The sequence below is a fragment of the Dipteris shenzhenensis genome, chromosome 30 (genome assembly GCF_047967505.1).
Source record: "Dipteris shenzhenensis isolate YYH24624 ecotype China chromosome 30, Dip_SZ_1.0, whole genome shotgun sequence".
Lineage (NCBI taxonomy): Eukaryota > Viridiplantae > Streptophyta > Polypodiopsida > Gleicheniales > Dipteridaceae > Dipteris > Dipteris shenzhenensis.
The window spans coordinates 40,966,765-40,988,872 of record NC_141625.1 but is presented as its reverse complement, the minus strand read 5'-3'; the positions used below and the strand labels follow the sequence as shown (position 1 = coordinate 40,988,872).

The 22,108-nt window shown below is 41.2% G+C and overlaps 1 protein-coding gene and 1 pseudogene across 1 annotated transcript; both read right to left on the bottom strand.

The window, feature by feature from the left end:
* LOC147882127 (GDSL esterase/lipase At4g28780 pseudogene) overlaps positions 1 to 4,450 on the bottom strand; it is a 29,096-nt pseudogene extending 24,646 nt beyond the window's left edge.
* A 115-nt stretch (positions 4,451 to 4,565) lies between these two features.
* LOC147882126 (NEP1-interacting protein-like 2) lies at positions 4,566 to 12,973 on the bottom strand. The gene is made up of 5 exons (XM_087401635.1): positions 12,039 to 12,973; positions 11,179 to 11,357; positions 10,979 to 11,062; positions 5,724 to 5,897; positions 4,566 to 5,150 (listed from the first exon to the last, which is right to left on the bottom strand). Exons 1-5 carry the CDS (start codon positions 12,289 to 12,291, stop codon positions 5,028 to 5,030), a joined length of 813 nt encoding a protein of 270 aa, XP_087257761.1. The 5' UTR covers positions 12,292 to 12,973; the 3' UTR covers positions 4,566 to 5,027.
* Positions 12,974 to 22,108: the final 9,135 nt, after the last annotated feature.

The window sequence follows — 22,108 nt, the reverse complement described above, 5'->3', positions numbered from 1 at the left end:
TCACAAAACGGCGGGCAAAAAATGCAAGAGAGAAGGGCAGATAGAAGGCAAAGAAAAAAGGGGGGAAGAAATGAAGGGAAGGAGGGAGAGCACAGCTAACAATAGTTGTACATCTTCTAATACTCATTAGAGACATTGTCATTGTTTGTGTCTAGTATCGCTCATGTATAAATTCTCTCTAGATTGTTTCATAACATCATGTTGACGTTGCTATACAGAGTTACCTTTAAAATTTGACTCTCAATGAAAATTTTGGTCGTTATTTTTTAAAATTTGCATATAGATACTATTTTTAAAGCTAGTGTAGGAGCAATGCCTTGTGGTAGGTTTGCATGTAGAATGGATCAAAATACTATTTTTGGAAAGCAAAAAGAAATGAAAAGAAATAATTGAAACAAAAGTTGTTTCTTAGAGAATGCTCCAACCTTGCTAAGTGACTCACTTGGTAACTTAGCTCTTCACTTCCACCTATACCCTTAAAAGTACTCCAACTTAGAGGAAAAGTTAAAAATTGATGTATTGCACAACTTGATGATTGCCCTCTTGTCCTCACTTAGAGAACCTAGTAGGGAAAGGTAATGTTGAAGTTTAATCTTTTGCTCAAAGGAAGCATCTGGCTAATGAATTGTGAAACGGATACATTGGCATCCATCCAAAATTCAAGCTCTAGGAATGGCAGAAAAATAAACCTCTATTGCCTTCAAATTGAAGGATGACTTCGTAAACCTCATCAACATGTGTAGATCTTTTTCTAGAATGCTTTGGGAAACTTCTTGTAGGGTCTCTTAAATAGAATATTTCAAGATGCATTTCTTAGAGACTTGAGATTTCTTTGAGATTCCATATTTGAAATGTCATGCCAAGGAAAAAAAAATTATTCACTTTAATATACATGTGTGAATATTGAAATTATTTAGAGGCATCTTGACATCATAGGCTTCTAACACATGGTATCCATATTATGATAGTATAATAATAGTACATTGAGAACATACAAACACCTAGTTATGTGGGTATAGGCCCCCCACCATGTTAATAATGTATATTTCTTTGAGTGATGGAGTTGATACTTGGGTGATCTTATATGTGTTTCTTTATTACAATGGGCTACATTTTCCTATTTATTAATGTACATTTTTTCAAGTACATCATATTTCTAGCTTTCATCCTCTTATTGTTGTTGGAGCATATGAGTAATTGATGCTCTATGACATCAATAACATGTTAGCAATCATTTCATAAAGGGATTGTTTCATCCTTTGCAATCCTTATGATAACACACAATTACCTACATAAGCCCTTGAAATCTAGTGTTTTGTCATCTCTTCCCCCACTTGTTTTATTGGTCATTACATTTATTCACTCATTTCTCCAAGTTTGGTAATCCCTTAACCTCCTAATGTTTTTTGAAAGGAGAGGAATTCCAACTTGTTTGACAAGGTCGTATTCGCTTTGAATAGTGATAATATTTATTTATACATTCAAGATAATTAATGTTTCATTGTACTAAGACTTCAATAACTAGATGCTTCATGTGACAATATTTAAGATTACAATCTCAAGACTTAATGCCGAATGGCAAAAGATTAACAAGATTTGGGAATTAGACTCACTAACTCAACACGAAGGGTTTTAAACATAATTATTTAAAACTAAAGAATGGAAAAGAGCCATTGACTAAGCATATATCACATTCAAGTGCACAACTATATTACCATTAATAAGGACGTTTGCATACATGTGAAAAGATGAACACCCCAATGTCCAATAGTGTTATTAATTGGGGATTTCAAAATATCAATCAACACTGATGACAATAAGAATGATAATCCATGCATTTGTAAAGACTAGATATAATTCTTTAATAAATTACCAAAGCAAATATTGAAATGCATGGATGATTTTTTCATGTGAGTTTCATTAAGAATAAAACTTTTAGTTTGAAAATAAAAGTTAAACACATTTGCCAAGATTTTAAACTCGTATGCTAAAAGTTTCAAAATTTTGCCGAGATCCACATCTTTTCATTTAAAATTTGAGGAAAAATATATAAAACCACTCTATATTTTGCCAATGTTGTAAAACAAAAAAGTTTAGCTTGATAGACTTTTGCTAGTTCTTTATGTTAATATATAAGTATACCTTCCATGAAAACATCCATGTTGAAATGTTGGACCCAAATGAACTTACCTCTTTCTAAGTTGTTCTTGACTTTATGTTAATATATAAGTATACCTTCTATGAAGACATCCATATTAAATCTTGGACCCAAATGAACTTGCCTCTTTCTAAGTTGTTCTTAACTCAAATGTCAATAGATGCACCAACCAATGAAACAAACACTCAATTGACTAGTAATAATGTGATGTGGAGTGCTTCTTAAGGTCTAATTTTCAAAGCATGGCATTGTTTTTTAATGCTTTTAGTCCTAGATGAATCCAAGAACATGCCCAAACTTCTACACATAACACAGTTTTAATCTCATGATAGTCACTCATAAGTTTGGAAACCATAAAGTCCATCACACATAGAAGGGATTAGTGACTATGCCATCCCACCAATGTCATTAGATCCCAACAGTGGTTATAGACCATAGTATAACCATATTCTCTCACACATACAAATCCAAATACCCACACATATTTAAGCATCCATTTATACAAAGGTCTTCGTACTGAGTTTTTGTCGGCACTTTGGAGGTGAAGGGTGGATTCAACAGTGACAAGTTTGTTTATTGGTCACCAAATGTATTTGCCTTTTGGTCTATGGCCTCTTGGCTATTGGTAGACATGACAAACCTTTCTTTCTTTCTTTCCCTAGCCAACATGCCTTCCAGCTTGATTCTCAGCGTTCATTACATTGAAAATCCTTAGTGAATTGTTTAATCTACAATGAGGCAGGTTACTCTATGATTCGATACTTGAGCAATGTGTGATAATTTCCTTTTTTAATAAAAAGATCCATGATTCATTAGTATACACATAGAAGCTCTGAAGATTTGACTACTTATACTGATTCATAGATGTACACTATCAGACATTAATCATAAGAACCCAAGGCTGATCACCTTGCAGAAATTGCAGCAACATTTTTCCCCTGTGGGGATGTACTATATCAAACATAATGTAGATTGTCAAAAGTTAAACCAAGTAGACAGTCCTCATTGATTAAAGAGAGTGAACACTTCCAAGCTGCCAAGAATAACATCTCTTGGAGCTATGCATAGAATTCAAGTTGAAGCAAACCTTCTAGCAATAAAAGCCACATTCAATTCACAAAAAATCCTTGATCTTCAACTTCCGCATAGAATTCAAGTTGAAGCAAACCTTCTAGCAATAAAAGCCACATTCAATTCACAAAAAATCCTTGACCTTCAACTTCCCACTTAGCCTTGTTAATATAATGCAACAGCCCAATCTCCTTTTGTGAAAATTGAGAGCTTGACATTTAGCATTTTCAATATACCTTTGTAAGACTAGAATAAGTCCAATCATACAAATTTAGAAATTTTATTGTTCTAAAGATCAAAAATCTACAAAGAAAATAAAAGAGAAAATGAAAGAGACGAAAAAAGAGGTAAACGAAAACCTTTATGAAAAGCAAAAGGAAGACATACTTAGCAAGCAAAGCAACACTTATGTCGTCATCAGTGCCCAAGCATAAGCAACTATACTGGGTTTCTAAAGACCCGCGGAGTCTCTTGGGCAAACCCAGTGCTTACTAAAATACGTCAAATAAACAAAAGAGAATGAAAACAAGAAATAAAGAAGAAACGAAGCAGGTGACTTAAGCAAAAATAAACAAGCAAGTCAAGAAACAAAAACTTCCAAAAAACTCTCTCTCTCTCTCTCTCTCTCTCTCTCTCTCTCTTATTTAAAACATAAAAAGTTAAATGGCACTTTACACTTATGTCTCGTTTCTGCAAAGAGGCAAAAATACATTTCTAACTTAGAAAGCACAAGTATACTCAAACAAACTCTCTTTTGAAACTAAAAGAAAAACGGGCTATTCAGCTCCCCGCTTTTTGTTTTCAGCTTATGTTCAATCATTCTAAACAAACCTAAGGCAGAAACAGCATAGATAAAAGACTTCATATCTAAGAATGTGCGAACTTTTTTCATTGTTTTTCTTGGATTATACCTCGTGTAATAGTAAAGTGATCAAATTACTACAATGAGTGATAAAAGACTCCTTAGTTGTACAAAGGCGGGAAAATCTATGGAATTGGGAAGAAATGACTCCATATTTTGCCAAATCAGAGAGTCAATGTGAGGCATTTTTATAATGTGTAAACCACTATATTCAGGTTGTTCACGTTTATCGTATATATCAACCTCTAATCCTATGGTAGATTTAGCATTTTCAATATCTTGAAATAATATTAAAATGAGAATGCCTACCATACCAGGCGTGCATCAGCAAGTTCATTTTTCAAATAAAAAGATTCCATCGTTAAACATTCATTGCTCCGTTTGTTCAGGCTTACTTCTAATAGCTTATATACAACGGATTCTAGATTACATATAGGTATCACAACTATAGTCAAGCCAATAGTCTATGTTTGTACAAAAAGGGTGACATTTGCTGAATCTGTGCATTAAACAGACTCCAAAACAAACCTACTAGCAGGTAAGACTACAGTCAATTCACTGAACACAAACATTTGCGTTCCATCTTGACCATTATAAAATGTGGGAAACCAAAATACTTTAATGAAAAGATGATGGCTGTTTTCTCAATCTCGAGAAATGAATAGTAAGCACAAAATCCTTTTGTATATCAGGCATGCATCACAAGAGACAGAATATTAAGTTCTCTTTCTTATGCAAAGTTGTAATTGCGTATAACTTAATACTAGCTTCTTTTTTTTCCAATTTATGTTCTAAAAGCTTGTATATAACTGACCTTAAGTACAATGGGTCAAAAATCAAGAAGCATAGCTCAGCTCAACCAATAACATGCCTCCAGGAAACCAGAATATGTACAATATCAAGTTTCAACACACTGCCTTGGTGAGGAGGAATACCTTAAATATCTCGTCTGCATACAGGGCAAGAGCCATGCCTCTGAAGCCACTTGTCTACACAAGACATATGAAATATATGATGGCAAGGTGGCAAACTTCTTGCAGTTTCTCCTTGCAGCAATTCCTGTCATTAAAGGAAACAAGACTTTTAGACGGATAAATAATGCCTTAGCAAGCTCAGAATCACCAGCACTCCTGCACAGTGTTATTGGTTTAAATCTCTTCTTCCCACGCATTGTCCCCAAGCATTTAAAAGGATGCTAAATCCAAAAATGCAGATGCAAAACTAATAGCTCTAGGATTCTAAAAGAAACACTTATGATTTTGGTTTGACAATAATCAGAAGATAAGCTTACCAAAGTGACATAATTGATATGGTAACATTTGTTCTAATAGCTAATCAAACTTGAAAATGATCAACAGATAAGGCTACTAAACAGACTGGCAAAAAACATGTAGCCCATATCATCCTCAGCATTGACAATATACAATTAAATTTGTGGCCATGCAACCATTCTAGAAGTACCTTGTGGTAACAATTATTTATATTTCATTAATATGCACAGGAGCCATGACAAAAAATAACAGCGTTGATTTGATTCAGATAAGCAGCGCACCATATGATGATACAAGGGGAAGATCAAAGGTTGTAGGAAAATCATAGTTCACATTGAATTAAGAAACCTAAGTTATCCACCTGTAAGCAGATGGTACAACAGATGGACTCTCCAGTACAATCCCTCCGATTCTCCTTTGTGACAGTGTGCCATGGCAGCCTTTCAAGATGAGCCTCAGAAGCACCTTTAGCCCCACCTTCCCCAGGTGCAAAGATTTCATATAATTGTCCGTAGCTCATCTCAGCTATGTTGACCTGCCAGACGACAATAACCCTCTATAACCCCTTCACTGGACATAGAATTAGCTGATACAAACAGAAGCATATCATTGTATTCCAATGAATTAAAATGATCAAAGCACAGATTCAATTAATAATCCTGGGCCCTGGTAAGAATGATTCCAATGCTGTGGCACCAGTAAGTTATCATACCTCCAAACCTTGAGCTTAAACGCTGTTATACTTAAGAACTTGTTACTAAAGAAATGCCTTCATGTTTTGTTTAGTCCAATTTGAATTGCATGCTCCTTTGGTTCACCCTTATAAATCAATTGTGGGAAAAAAATCAATTATTAATTGCTCTCTCTTTAGCTTCCCCTTCTCGAATTGTTCATTCGTAATCTCAAGGTGCAGTCCTTAAGGCATTTAAGCAGCCACAATGTGAGAACGCAGATGTTGCTTGAGCTCAAAAGTATCCTCTACTGTAGTGCAAGCAAAAAGGTCACCTATGTATAATATTCTTGATATGTACTTCGTCAAGGATTTGCCATATATCTTGCTTCAAATGAAATAAAAGAATAGGAATATACATGTGAAACTTATCCAGATAGTCAATGTATCCAATTCATGTATATTCTTGAGCTGGCAAAAGGAAACATATGCATGTGTAGAAAGTTAAGGCTCCCAAATTATGTTGAAGTTTCAAGAGCACATGTAACATGCAACAGTTAATGATCGTGTAATCACAACAAGACCGCCTTTAAACCTTTAGCGAGTTGTCTTCAATGTACACCACAGAGGGGTAAGGGGGAGAGAGAGAAGTAGAGAGAGAGATATAACTAGCTGGCAATTGATCGGGTCCTTGTAGTCACCGAGGGACCCTTCCCATAATATGTAGGAGACTTGGCTTTAATCTTGGAGAACTGAAATACAACTGCGAACACTCTTCTAGAGAGCAAAGTATGTGATTCTGAAGAGACACTAAAACTAGACAAGATCTAACAACCTCAGAGGCAGCTCCAACCAATGATCGAGACCTCAATGCTGTCCACACCATCAATGTAGATAACTCTGCAAGGCTAAGCCCATGGTCATGGAGGTGTCTGCATGAGTGGGAGAGATGAACTGAGAACAAAAACTGTGAGAGAATGCGCTGAGAAAACTGAGAGAGCGAGCTCCTGAAACAGGTCTGCCCCGAAATGCTGCTGTCCAAGGTGCCTTTCTGCTGTGATCTGCTCCAGGTGGCGAGGCAAAGGGACTGATTCGCTGCAAGGGGGGGCCGGTTCTGGGCATGGAGGCAGGCTGGAACTACAGGGCAGAAGACCAGGAACTGAATGGTGTCCACACCATCAATATAGATAACTCTGCAAGGCTAAGCTCATGGTCATGGAGGTGTCTGCATGAGTGGGAGAGATGAACTGAGAACAAAAACTGTGAGAGAATGCGCTGAGAAAACTGAGAGAGAGAGCTCCTGAAACAGGTCTGGATCTGCCCCGAAATGCTGCTGTCCAAGGTGCCTTTCTGCTGTGATCTGCTCCAGGTGGCAAGGCAAAGGGACTGATTCGCTGCAAGGGGGGGCCGGTTCTGGGCGTGGAGGTAGGCTGGAACTACAGGGCAGAAGACCAGGAACTGAATGGTGACATGAGGGGCAAAGAGCCCTTTATATAGGGTTTGCAATGGTCGGCCAGCCAGATAGGCCGACAAGGCAGGTCGGTTGGCCGACCTGGTTGGCTGGTCTGTTAAGCCCGACCTGGTTGGCTGGTCTGTTAGGCCTGACCTTGTTGTCACCCCTACTGGCTGACCCTAGGTGGCCAGGTCTGCCTATAAAAGGCTGCCCAATTCAGCCTATCTGGCAGCCCTAAGGCTTGCCCTAGGGGGCTCCTAACCCAGGCTAAGACCTAGTCTAAACAAGGACTGACCTACTGCATTCTCTAGTAGGTACAAGTAAACAATGACTGACCTAAGGGCTGACCTTTGACCTACGTAGCTCATGCCTGACTCGTCCCCGGACTAGGGCTCACAATTAAACAACAGGATATGACAAAAATAGCCTAATTTAGGAACTACTGCTGTACATAATGCACTTGATGATGAGTCCAGTGTGTCACAATGCATCCTAGTACAGGGATGCATATGACATTCCCCATTGCCTCCAAGTAGTCCACCACAATCTAGGGAAACTCCTGGAAGAATCCTTCGTCTAACCAAATCGCCTCATAGGTACCTCGATTGCGGAACTTCGTGTAAATTTCTGACCGCGTCGTCTTGACCCATGCTTCCGCTTGTGGAGGAGAATCTGTTTTGGATAGATGACTTCAGCTTCATCAACCTCGAATTGTGACTCATCCGGCACATTGCTGAGTGTTGGTCCAATATAGCCACAAGACATGACAGATGTTATGCATGGTCCAACTGTCTGGTAACCACAACTTCATGGAGACATCATTGATCTTTTGGATGATAGGAAATGGTCCAAAACTGCTTGATGATACGTAAATAGATTCAGTCTCCTTCTTTGAAAGTGACATCTTTACGAGACTTATTCACCTGGCGTGTGTATGCTTCTTGAGCCTTGGCTAGCCAGTCCTTAACTGACTAGGTGATCTCAGCCCTGGTCTCTATGGTTTTGTTGGCTTCAAGAGACAAAGAAACCATCCGAGTTAAGAGGGATGATAATCACTTGCCAAATGCGGTCTCATAAGGTGTGTGACCAATACTTGATAAATGTGTATCATCGAGAATGGCTTGCACTAATGGAAGGTTTTCCTCCCACTTTGACTGAGTATCATGACAATGGTTATGAATCTCTGTTTTTATCTTTTCCAAAGAAAAGACTTCTATTAAGTATGAATGAAACTTTGAGAGCAAAAATCAAAGGAAAAGTACATCATGTGAGGCATGAGAAAACAAATATCCTAATAGGAAAAAATTAAACTCCTATAAGAGAGCTAGAGAAAATCCAAGGTTGGGGCTGAAAGCGCCACCTCAACCTTGTGGGGAACTGGGAGAAGAACGAGGAGTTGCTCCGATCCTTAAAGAGAATGGTCCTTCTAGTTGCATGCTCCCACACATGGCCACCAAGGCTGTACCGTATCTGTCCGCACACTAGCCAATGTGTGTGCAAGGTTGATTTGGGAAAGATACAAAGCCTCTGTGCATCTGGACCTTCAAATGTTTCATGCTGATATGCTTGCCAGAATCTCCCATGAAGTGTCCACACCTAGTGCATACAACGACATGGAGAGGCAAGAACGTCACCCAGAGAACATGACTTAACCAAGTGTCATCCAACCAAAAGAGCCTAGGAAAAGTCATGTCTCTCGTAAAACATCTAAGGCCCGAGAGGAGAGAGCCAAGCTATTGAGACCTAGGTCATGAAAAAAGGGGAGCACATAGGTGCTCAATAAGATATCTAGCAATCCCCATCCAAATGATCCTCGCCTATTTGCACTCTCATAAACAATGCTGAAGAGACCCCTCAAAAGACTGGCAACGAGCACATATAGAATCTGCTCCGAACATGGATCTCCACTAGTTCACTACAATCCCTCCATGAATAGAAAGCTACAAGAAAAGAGTGATTTTTCTATTCCCGAGGGATTTCTAGAGTTTCCTCCAAAAGGATTTATGCAAATCAGCAAAAATCTTAAAATACTCACAATGAGGGGCTCGGCTAGGCATCCAACCTCTAAGGCTAAGCAGAAACAACCTGACATTATTAACCTTGTATCGAAAGAAGGGGAGGGTCTTCTCTCGATGCCCTACACCTATCCATTTCCACTCCCCGAGATCCCACTGCAAATGCTTAATAGGAACACCTCCATAGAGCCAAAGCCTCCATGAACCCAACGGAATATGGTATGGGTTAGGGTCTAGATACCATCTGAAGCCAAGAAACGTTGTTCCACATGACCTACAACCTTCACAGGGTGAAATGAAAAATGCATAAGTATATCATCAGTAGCCCTGGACAGCTTGGCTCATCTTTAAAGCTTGGAACACAGCAGATGCAAAGCACCAACTATCATGGGTCGATTTCAACCTGTTCTGGCCAACACAATCACCCCAACAACTCTCGAATTGCTCATAGTTGTCCCTAGACATAAGCTCTGAGTGAACTCCACTCAGGTTCGAATCATGAGCCAACCTAGGTACAAAAAACGTATTCCCAATCACATGGCTTCCCAGTCTTCAACATATACTCTTCAACCAAGTCATCAAACCTGTCCAACACCATGCCTCTATTCCTCCTTGAGATAGATACCTGTTTTCCAGTCAGGAAGGAAATGGTGTGCTTAGGTGGCAGGACAAGAGGCTCCACATACCTGGACCGTAGAGCTTGTCAGTGAGCTCACCATCAATGTATGCCTTTTGTATTCACGCAGCAGTGCTTTCTGTGGTAAATCCTTGGGAAACTGTGAAACTAGAATTGCATGTATTAAACATAAGTTGACAAGGAGAATGAGGCAAATTGATGAAATATGGGCTCAAACAATGGCTAGAGCAGGAGACGTGAGCTAAGCGATGAGCTGCACAGTTGATGTAGATGTCAATGGGAAGATGCACAGCGTACGCTTTGACAGGTTTGCATCCCAGACAGCCTTAACTGTGTGCACAAATTATTCGTTGTCGATAGGTTGAGGATTGAGCTGTGTGGGTGAATGTGCAAGAAGCCAGAGAAAAGAAGAGAGTTGGAACAGAGGAAGGCCCAAGAAAGGGCTCTGACACCAATGTAATGAAGAAGGGACCTAGAAGGGGGAAAGGAGAGCGAGGATAGAAGAAGGAAATGCAGAGGGACTGAGGAATGGGGACTCTGTGTGTGTGTGTGTGTGTGTGTGAGAGAGAGAGAGAGAGAGAGAGAGCTGTTTTTAGTTGTGAGTAGTAGCTGTCCCTCTCTGAGACAGCTATGATTGTGAATGCTTTCTTAATGCAAATTTCTTTTACGGAAAAAAAAAAGTGTGTGTGTGTGTGTGAAAGAGAGAGAGAGAGAGAGAGAGAGAGAGAGAGATGATTGTATTGAATTCCTCTGGAGGTCATTCAGAACTGAAACCTCTTGGAAAGCATAAAACCAATCCTACATTACATCATTAATATTAGGCAGAATTAATTGATCTGACCTGCCATCTGTGTGCAGTTGCCATGGAAGGAGCCACCTGTTCTTGAACAAACCTCCCATTCAACAAAGTCTCAATAAAGTCCGTCTGCAAGTCAGCATGACCCAAATATTAGCTGCATGTACTCTCTGCAAGCACATTCTTTAAGGGAAGATTATAGTTGAAAATTATCACACGGCGTACTATCAAGTTCAAAGGCTGACCACTGATGATGATGAACGCAAACCAGACTGCTCCGTATACCAATAGGCCCGAGAGGCTTCCAGCACTTCAACTGACAACACTGCACCAGCGACTGCTCCTAAGCCGGCTCCTCGAAGCAAACCACTATCTGTTGCCCGGCCAGCCAGAGCTCCAGTTACTGCGCCCGTAAATGCACCCACTATCCACAAAATCTCCAAAAGACATGAATTAGTGTTAATACAACACATCATGGGATCTAATATCCTTCAAGAGCAACTAATTAATATCCTTCAAGAGCAACTAATGACAGCAGAAGTCAGATGGTCCATGGTCCTGGTATCAAGATCCAGAAACTAGTGTCATAAATTACCAAGAAATGTCTCTTAAAAAACACAACAGATCAAGTTTAGTATCAGCAGTCGGGCACACAAGGGGACCTCAAGACAGATATCTTGCTACAGATACATACAGAATACTTGAGCTCATATGCAAAGCTCGAAAGGGCATTGCAGCCACTATGAGCGCAGGCAACAAAGCGAACACTGCTCTTTGGAAATGTATGCTTAACATACCTTCAAGAACACACGTTCCTCACATGCAGAACTATTCGCTTATTATACGATTGTGAAGTGAAACATGAGCAAGGACGCTAATTATGCCTCGTGTGACAGGCCTCTAGACTGACAAAACTAGCACCCAGGAAAGAGGCCGTTCATTATCGACTTATTAGCTCGGTCACCATATTCGCAGGCGAGCAAGCTGATGTTGAATGTCTCTTAGCTGGTAGATAGCATCGCATGAAAAACAACCATGTATTACAGAAGCCTGTGAAATCGAGCAGGCAATCGGAGAAGTGCAAGAAAACGCAAACATGACTCACCGATAGCGAACATGCCGGTGAGAGCACCGGAGAATGCCCCTGCGAGCAGACGGGGAACGCTGCAGACAGAGAAGAAAGAAAGAAGGCTTTGCAGTGGTAAACTCCGTGGAGAAAACGTGGTGCTATGGGGCGGCTGCAAGGAGGAAAGCTGTGATGGATACCCGGAGCAGAGGGTATTGCATATTGCACACTCAAGTTGAGAGCCGTCGTTGTGGTGAGTGCAGGCGCTGCAAATCCAGCCGATATCGTCCATAATCGATTCACAACTGATGATGGAAGGAAGATGCTGAGATGTAAATCCTTGTGGAAGCAAAAGCTCAAATCGCCATAGCCTGCTGATCTTCAGCGAACTATAATCCCTCTCTATCTCTCTCTCCCTCCCTATCTATCTCCCGCCTCTTCTTCTTCTTCTTGTATTGTTCGAGTCAATCCCACACGACGATTTCTGTCACACACCATGGTTGGAAGTCAATAGACTTTACTGCAGCTTCCAAGCAAGAAGCACCTAGCTCTCAACAATGGCTGTGAGTTCTCATCGATGCTTGTTGGTTTCTCCAGATGTATGCGTATTGTTTTTTCGCAAGACACACAAGCTCTCACCAGGCCGTGGAACCGATCTCTCTCTCTCTCTCTCTCTGTCTCCCTCTCTTTGTGGCAATGTTGGGGGACTCGGCAGAAGTCTAATCCGCGTGTATCGCTGGGGTGTGTCTTGTGTCGTCGACGTTGAAGCGGATCTTTCAATCTCTCAAGATAGTTTGCAAGTCTCTCCATCTCTGAGCTCCATCTATCAAACAATTGCGCAGATACCCGCAGCGTGATGTCCCCGACCTCCTTAGATCCCTGTTCCGAGAAAAGAAACGCAAGAAATTCAGTGCATGGCTTCCGTCCTTCGAGAACTGGCACTCAAATATTCTAGTGCGTCATTGCTCACTGTAAAGCTCCGAATCTCATCACAAGGCCGCACGCTGCCCCGATGGCATATTCGTCCTGCTATCTAGGACTGGGACCCGTTTATGACGCCCGGCAGCCGAAAAACCTCAACCCAGCAGCAAGCTTTATCGTCCACAGAGATGCATGCACTTGTTTATCATAGGCCTCGAGCGCCAGACGGAATCTCCTGCCGGCTGTGTGCTTGGCTCCTTGCCTCAATTGATCTTCCCCGCCTTTTGCCTCTCTGATCATCTGACCCCTATTTTTCGTGCTTCAAGGCTCAGCAGTCAGACATGGATCGACGTCGCCATTTATCAGAACCTCAACATAGTTGGACCGTGGACACTGGATAATACATATGATCATTAATCATTTCAGAAACAATCGGAAGATTTCTCCCAGCAGACGGGAATTCATTTTAACAGCCGCTGAGCCCTTGGAGTTGGCGAGATCGCAATTAGTATTAGCATTCACAAGCATTGAAAGATGAAATCGTAGAACTTTTCCTCCCACAAACTTCGATAATGATCGTTTCCCCGTTTGAAATTCGAGAGACGAGAATTCAAGAGAATCATTCATTTTAGCAGCCGCTGAGCCTTTCGAGTTGGCAAGATCGAGCCAGGGAACTAGAGCTGCGTTGAACGTCCAAAATTGCATAAGAAAAGTGTTCCAGAATCCAAACGTCGATGATGCTCCGTTCCTCATCTGAAATTGGAGAATTCAAGCGCGTCATGCATCTTGCATGTCCTCGCCAACAGCATCTCCATCCGCCAACGTGATTGATCGGTGTATACGTCGTGAGTCGCGAACAACACCAGCATCGTCCCGCCATCAACAGACAACCTTTAACCGTTCCATTGCAAAAAAATTATTCAGTCTGGTCTTGCACAACTCGTGTGAGCATGGCAGTAAGTATAACCAACCGGCGATCAAGTAATTCCAACCTCCGTTCACCGTCCTCTGATTTCAAGTCTGCAACTTTCAACAACCTGGCTTTCATTGTCCTGATTCCTGAATGCAGAGATGATGGATCTCACCAAAATGCATGCCTCCCTCTGTGAGGTTTCCATAAAATGGCTCCTGAATTCATAGTTTGGCAACTCCCTCTGTCAGATTTTCAACTGCAATACTACCATTCGCCCGTTGTGATTCCTGAATTCACAGGCTGCACGTCTCCCTCTGTCGCCCTTTGTGATTACTGCATTCACAGGTTGCCAGGCTGCACGTCTCCCTCTGTCGGATTTCAACAATTATATCAAGCGACTACCATTCACCTTACAGATTTTCAACTGCAATACTACCATTCGCCCTTTGTGATTCCTGAATTCACAGGTTGCACGTCTCCCTCTGTCGCCGGATTTCAACAATTATGGATCAAACGACTACCATTCACCTTTCTGATTACTAGCCGAACTTACAAGCCTCGCAAAATCTGATGTTTCAATGTAACTCTCGCAAAATTTTGTATGTTTTTCTATGTCAGATTTCTGAATTCACAGCCTCGCAACAAATTAGTGGCTTCTTTCACCGTGCATGAATGCTCGATTATGTAAACGAAAAGCATAACTATGGTCAAGGACCGGCTGGCGCACTTCATGGGTGGCAAGCCCGGTCTCGAGTTCGCCCAGCGGTAAGCCCGGTCCCGAGTTCGCCCACGTGACCTAGCTGCCCGCATTCAAGTATCTCACACAGTACCACCTGAGCTGGCTGCTCGCATTCGCGTTCAAATCAAACCTCTGGTGAAGGAGCGGCACCTCATGGAGTAAACCTCTGGTGAAGGAGCGGTACCTCATCGAGTCGGGAGTTTGCCCACTCTTTTTAAAATATCACGAGTAACCTGACCCGTCTACGACGGGCTAGCGACCCGCTCCGCCGGGTCTCAAGATGCTAAAATGTCTGAAACCAGCAACATATTCTAACCAAAAAAAAAGTCTACGACATAGTACTTCAAAATATTTAAAAAAACCTATACAAAGATTACTGAAATGAAGATTTCCCACCCAAGAAAGCCTCAAGAGGGTTTGAAAGAGCAATGTCATACTCCTAGGCTCTTGCTGTTGCCAATTGCAAAACTTCCTTGTACACAACATTTGTGGTAGAAGTATTATCCATCTCCTCGCCCCTAGCATTAGATGCACTCTGCAAAATGAAAACCTTAGGTAACAGTGTTTGATGCTCGGATATGTGAAAATGCCACGTATAGTTGGCCATGATTGAATACCGGTGTCACCAAGTACAGCCCCAAAAACAAACAATGTTTGGCCCTGTGGCTTATTGATTGTCATGCAAAATGCCAAATCGGATAGGAAATTGCCATCTCCTCATGTCGAATGGGAGTTTAAGGTTGGTTGAAATGAATGTTATCCTTCCAATAAACGTTCTATCACCAGCATTGGTACCCGTTTTTCAGCTTCTAACACTTTCTGTGAAACTCTTTCCAAATACACATCCGCAAACACAGTCATAATTGAACATATAAAATCTAAAATAGACACCTAAAAGGGAAAAAGTCTGCGGCCATGTACTATAGGGAAAAAGCCTGCGCCGACCATGTGCTCCACATCCGCCATGTCCAAAAAAAAATTTATCTATGACAGAGTACTTCAAAAATATCACATCCAAAAGTGCAATCACATGTATGAACATGCAATAGCTACATCAAACAACTGATTGATATATCCAAATACACAGCCGCAAATAAAGTCATAACTGAACATACAAAATCTACAACAGACACACAAACATTCCTAAGGGAAAAGTCTACGACCATGTGTTACACGGAAAGGCCTGCGACGTTCGCCACATCCACCGCAGTTATGAAAATACAACGGGGTACCAACATTCGTATATGGGCCAGCATCACACAGAAAAATAAATTGGGAACTATAATTATTGAGCCGGCAATCTAGGACAGCGTAATATCCCATATGGATTGTGGATGTGGAGATTCATTAGAAACCCTAAATCAGGAACAGTCCTAAAAGATAAACAATAGCATGTTTTCCCACTCACATATAATCGAAAAAAAACCTTTTATTTTAACAAAAAAATAAAGCAACAAACAATGTATACGATTCTTACCCAAGGTAGCTCTCCAGCTCAAGCAAATCCAACAACAGTTGCGCGCTCTCCAGAGATCCCCAGCCCATACGATTTGCAATTTTCTAAAAGTGAGTGACTATACTAACGTGGTTGTCAAGCAACTATGTACCTTGCACATGCGCTCTTGTCATCTCCTCATGTCGAATGGAAGTTTAAGGTTGGTCGGAATGAATGTTATCCTTCGAATAAACGTTCTATTACCAGCATTGGTACCAATAATGATTTTAGCTCCTAACACTTTCGTGTGAAACTTTTTCGAGTAACCTGACCCGTCTACGATGGGCTAGCGACCCGCTCTGCCGGGTCTCAAGATGCTAAAATGTCTGAAACCAGCAACATATTCTAACCAAAAAAAATGTCTACGACATAGTACTTTAAAATATTACATCCGAAAGTGAAATCAGAGAACTCATTAATATGTCCAAATACACATCCGCATACAATGTCATAACTGAACATACAAAATCTACAATAGACACACAAACATCCCTAAAGGGAAAAGACTGCGGCCATGTACTATAGGGAAAAGCTTGCGTCAGCCATGTACTCCACATCCGCCATGTCCAAAAGAAAAATTCTGTAAGACAGAGTACTTCAAAATATCACATCCAAAAGTGCAGTCACATGTCTGAACATGCAATAGCTACATCAAAGAACTGACTGATATATCCAAATACATAGCCGCAAAATAAAGTCATAACTGAACATACAAAATCTACAATACACACACAAACATCCCTAAGGGAAAAGTCTGCGGCCATGTACTGCAGGGAAAAGCCTGCGATGGCCATTCAGTCTACGTCCACCACGTCCGCCGCGTCCACCACGGCTACGAACATACAACGGAGTACCAACAATCGTATCTGGACCAGCATCACATAGAAAGACAACTTAGAAACTATAATTATTGAGCCATAAAACTTTTATACATGTATGTTGGTAAAACCCAACTCATTCTTTAGAGTACTTACTCAGACGCAAAGGGCTGTCAACAATGCTGGCAAAGGTGTACGTGTAGTCCCCATTTTGCCCTCGATAGAAAATTCGTGTCCACACACATTCATAGTATCCCAGCCAACGAACAGTGATGGTCTGTGGTCCATCATCCCTATGAAGCCGGCAAGCCAGGACAGCGTAATATCCCAAATGGACTCGTCCATCCAAAGGATTGTGGACGTGGAGATTCATTAGAAACCCTGAATCAGCAACAGTCCTAAAAGACAAACAATAGCATGTTTTCTCACTCAAATATAATCCAAAAAGACTTTTGTTTTAACAAAAATAAAGCATTAAACAATGCACACAGTTCTTACCCAAGGTAGCTCTCCAGCTCAAGCAAATCCAACAACAGTTGTGCGCTCTCTAGAGATCCCCAGCCCGCAGGATCTACAATTTTCTAAAAGTGAGTGACTATACTATTAAACGTGTCAACATAAAACGTGGTTGTCAAGCAACTATGTACCTTGCACCTGTGCTCTTGTTTCGGTGACAAATGTGAACTGCCTAGACATCCTATCACATTGCAAAAAAAGAATGCACGTGTCAATCTACATATACTGGAAAAAAACAATAGGCTTTGAAGAGAAAATAGCCTGTAGTGTATTGCAAAACCATAACTCAAATTAAAAATGAAATCCAAACATTATCAAGGACAAAGTCATGAAATATTACGTCTCACTTCATCTTTGTATAAATAGCCAACATTCCCAAAGACCTATGATAGTTGGAATACTGAAAGAACTTAAAAAAAGCTATACAAAGATTACCGAAATGAAGATTTTCCACCCAAGAAAGTCTAAGAAGGGCTTGAAAGAGCAATGTCATCATACTCCTAGGCTCTTGCTGTTGCCAATTGCAAAACTTCCTTGTACACAACATTTGTGGTAGAAGTATTATCCATCTCCTCACCCCTGGCATCAGACGCACTCTGTGAAATGAAAACCTTAACAGCGTTTGATGCTCGGATACGTGAAAATGCCACATATAATTGGCCATGACTGTATACCGGTGTCGCCAAGTACAGTCCCAAAACTGACAATGTTTGGCCCTGCGACTTATTGATTGTCATGCCAAATGCCAATCGGATAGGAAATTGCCATCTCCTCATGTTGAATGGAAGTTTAACATTGGTCGGAATGAATGTTATCCTTGGAATAAACGTTCTATCACCAGCATTGTTACCAGTAATGATTTCAGCTTCTAACACTTTTGTGTGAAACTCTTTGCATATCAACCGTGTCCCATTGCACAAACCCTGGCGAGGATTCAAATTACGCAACAAAATTATAGGAGCATTTCTTTTCAAAACCAACCGATGCGGGGGATATCCACCACCAAGATCAAGACTGTTCAAATACTGGACTGCAAACGAAAAGGAATCTCCCCCTAAGTTGTCCACTGAGTCTGCACTTAGGTACTCCCTTTCCTCACCGGGCATTGCCTTCAATGCCGTAGCATTAAATGATATGTCCAAATACACATCCGCATACAAAGTCATAACTGAATATACAAAATGTACAATAGACACACAAACATCCCTAAAGGGAAAAGTCTGCGGCCATGTACTATAGGGAAAAGCCTGTGCCGGCCATGTACTCCACATTTGCCATGTCCAATAAAAAATTTCTCTATGATAGAGTACTTCAAAAAATATCACATCCAAAAGTGCAGTCACATGTCTGAACATGCAATAGCTACATCAAAGAACTGACTGATATATCCAAATACACAGCCACAAAATAAAGTCATAACTGAACATACAAAATCTACAATACACACACAAACATTCCTAAGGGAAAAGTCTGCGGCCATGTACTGCAGGGAAAAGCCTGCGACGGCCATTCAGTCTACGTCCACCACGTCCGCCGCGTCCACCACGGCTACGAACATACAACGGAGTACCAACAATCGTATCTGGACCAGCATCACATAGAAAGACAACTTAGAAACTATAATTATTGAGCCATAAAACTTTTATACATGTATGTTGGTAAAACCCAACTCATTCTTTAGAGTACTTACTCAGACGCAAAGGGCTGTCAACAATGCTGGCAAAGGTGTACGTGTAGTCCCCATTTTGCCCTCGATAGAAAATTCGTGTCCACACACATTCATAGTATCCCAGCCAACGAACAGTGATGGTCTGTGGTCCATCATCCCTATGAAGCCGGCAAGCCAGGACAGCGTAATATCCCAAATGGACTCGTCCATCCAAAGGATTGTGGACGTGGAGATTCATTAGAAACCCTGAATCAGGAACAGTCCTAAAAGACAAACAATAGCATGTTTTCTCACTCAAATATAATCCAAAAAGACTTTTGTTTTAACAAAAATAAAGCATTAAACAATGCACACAGTTCTTACCCAAGGTAGCTCTCCAGCTCAAGCAAATCCAACAACAGTTGTGCACTCTCTAGAGATCCCCAGCCCGCAGGATCTACAATTTTCTAAAAGTGAGTGACTATACTATTAAACGTGTCAACATAAAACGTGGTTGTCAAGCAACTATGTACCTTGCACCTGTGCTCTTGTTTCGGTGACAAATGTGAACTGCCTAGACATCCTATCACATTGCAAAAAAAGAATGCACGTGTCAATCTACATATACTGGAAAAAAACAATAGGCTTTGAAGAGAAAATAGCCTGTAGTGTATTGCAAACCCATAACTCAAATTAAAAATAAAATCCAAACATTATCAAGGACAAAGTCATGAAATATTACGTCTCACTTCATCTTTGTATAAATAGCCAACATTCCCAAAGACCTATGATAGTTGGAATACTGAAAGAACTTAAAAAAAGCTATACAAAGATTACCGAAATGAAGATTTTCCACCCAAGAAAGTCTGAGGAGGGCTTGAAAGAGCAATGTCATACTCCTAGGCTCTTGCTGTTGCCAATTGCAAAACTTCCTTGTACACAACATTTGTGGTAGAAGTATTATCCATCTCCTCACCCTTGGCATCAGACGCACTCTGCGAAATAAAAACCTTAACAGCGTTTGATGATCGGATACGTGAAAATGCCACATATAATTGGCCATGACTGAATACCGGTGTCGCCAAGTACAGCCCCAAAAGTGACAATGTTTGGCCCTGTGACTTATTGATTGTCATGCCAAATGCCAATCGGATAGGAAATTGCCGTCTCCTCATGTTGAATGGAAGTTTAACGTTGGTCGGAATGAATGTTATCCTTGGAATAAACGTTCTATCACCAGCATTGTTACCAGTAATGATTTCAGCTTCTAACACTTTTGTGTGAAACTCTTTGCATATCAACCGTGTCCCATTGCACAAACCCTGGCGAGGATTCAAATTACGCAACAAAATTATAGGAGCATTTCTTTTCAAAACCAACCGATGCGGGGGATATCCACCACCAAGATCAAGACTGTTCAAATACTCGACTGCAAACAAAAAGGAATCTCCCCCTAAGTTGTCCACTGAGTCTGCACTTAGGTACTCCCTTTCCTCACCGGGCATTGCCTTCAATGCCGTAGCATTAATTGCATCAACCTCGATGTTTTGAGGTGCAAGAATAGCAATGGTGCATAGTCCAAAATAGTTGCAAGCCCTCGATACACCCATCTAATGAGGCCTTCCATGGACTTTGTCTCTAAAAGCATATGCGATGGAATCACAATAGTATCTTCTTTTGTACATCTATTTATCCCATTGCCAATGTCCAGAACCCATTGCATGAACTCTTGCTCAGCACAATTATCACCATTCCGAAGGACCCGCATATTCTGCGTTAACTTCAATACTGTAGTGCGACCCCAAATCCTTGAGTGGCATAAGGTAGCATTGACAATGTCCTCTCGTCCTGCCTTTGGAAGAACTGGCAAGACTTGCCTAAAATCCCCCCCCAACAATACCACCTTCCCACCAAAAAGTTGCTCATTGGACATGATATCTCGCAAAGTTCTGTCTAGTGCCTCAAAAGCAAACCGGTGAGTCATGGGTGCCTCATCCCATATTATCAGCCTAGCCATCTTCAAAACATCTGCCAGTTGACTATTAACCTTAATATTGCAACTGCTAGTACCATCCAGCTCCAACGGTATCTTGAATCGTGAGTGTGCCGTGCATCCATTGGCTAGTAGCAATGCAGCAATCCCAGAAGATGCACATGCCAAAGCGATGAGCCCCTCCCCACGCAATCGAGAGAGCAAGCAATTGTAGAGAAAGGTCTTTCCAGACCCTCCTATACCATCGAGAAAAAAGACCTCACCACCGTCTCCATAAACCCTTGCCAAAATCCGATCGAATGCAGCACGTTGACAGTGATTCAAGGACATTTCCATTTGCTGGGCAGTCTTTGCTTCTTTCACACAATCAAACATTCTTTCTTCTTGCAATAAGCCATTTTCAGCTTCTAACAAAGATGTTCTATCTACAACAGGCATTCCGTCAAACTCAGCCAACCTTCGCCCATGTTGTTGAAGAATGTGCTCTAAGTGCAATATAGCCTTCTTTATTGCTAGTTCACGACGACCAATTAAATTCCCCATACTTGATTCCAATATATAAAAAAAATCATCCGAAAGCTCAAGGGAAAATTTTTCCCACAAAAGTTGAGGAGATGTTGGCTCACAAAAAACCAATATTGTGACAAATAGGTGTCTCAATTGTGCACTATTTTGATAAAACACAGCCTCTTGCATACACACAAACCATTCATCATCACTCTCCAACAATCCCCGTGCTATGCATGCTGCCTTGAAAGTAGGGTACACTTGGCTGTCAAAAGTACGTAGGTCATCAAAGGACTTGCATCCCGTGCACACATTAAGAAGCATACGCATGAAGTAGAGCTCACCAGCTGAGGGGGAAATATTGTACATCCGACCTATGGTATTCCCCTTTTGTCTTCTAGTCCACCGCTTACTGGTTTTGTTCCAAACCAACTTCTCTGGCAAGTCACCATACAGCAAGTTGCTTGCGTCAGATTGCAACTGATTATAAGTGAACCATTCTGTGAGGGTGGTCTTTTGATTTTGTTCCCTGCCTACAACATTTTGCAAATCATCATCA

Excerpts from the sequence above, each read along its gene's own strand:
- LOC147882126 (XM_087401635.1), bottom strand. The coding sequence starts at position 12,291 with ATGGACGATATCGGCTGGATTTGCAGCGCCTGCACTCACCACAACGAC. Across the intron at positions 11,063-11,178 it reads TGCGTTCATCATCATCAGTG|ACGGACTTTATTGAGACTTT; the intron begins GTCAGCCTTTGA and ends GCTGACTTGCAG. Across the intron at positions 5,151-5,723 it reads GTTGTACCATCTGCTTACAG|GAATTGCTGCAAGGAGAAAC; the intron begins GTGGATAACTTA and ends CTTTAATGACAG.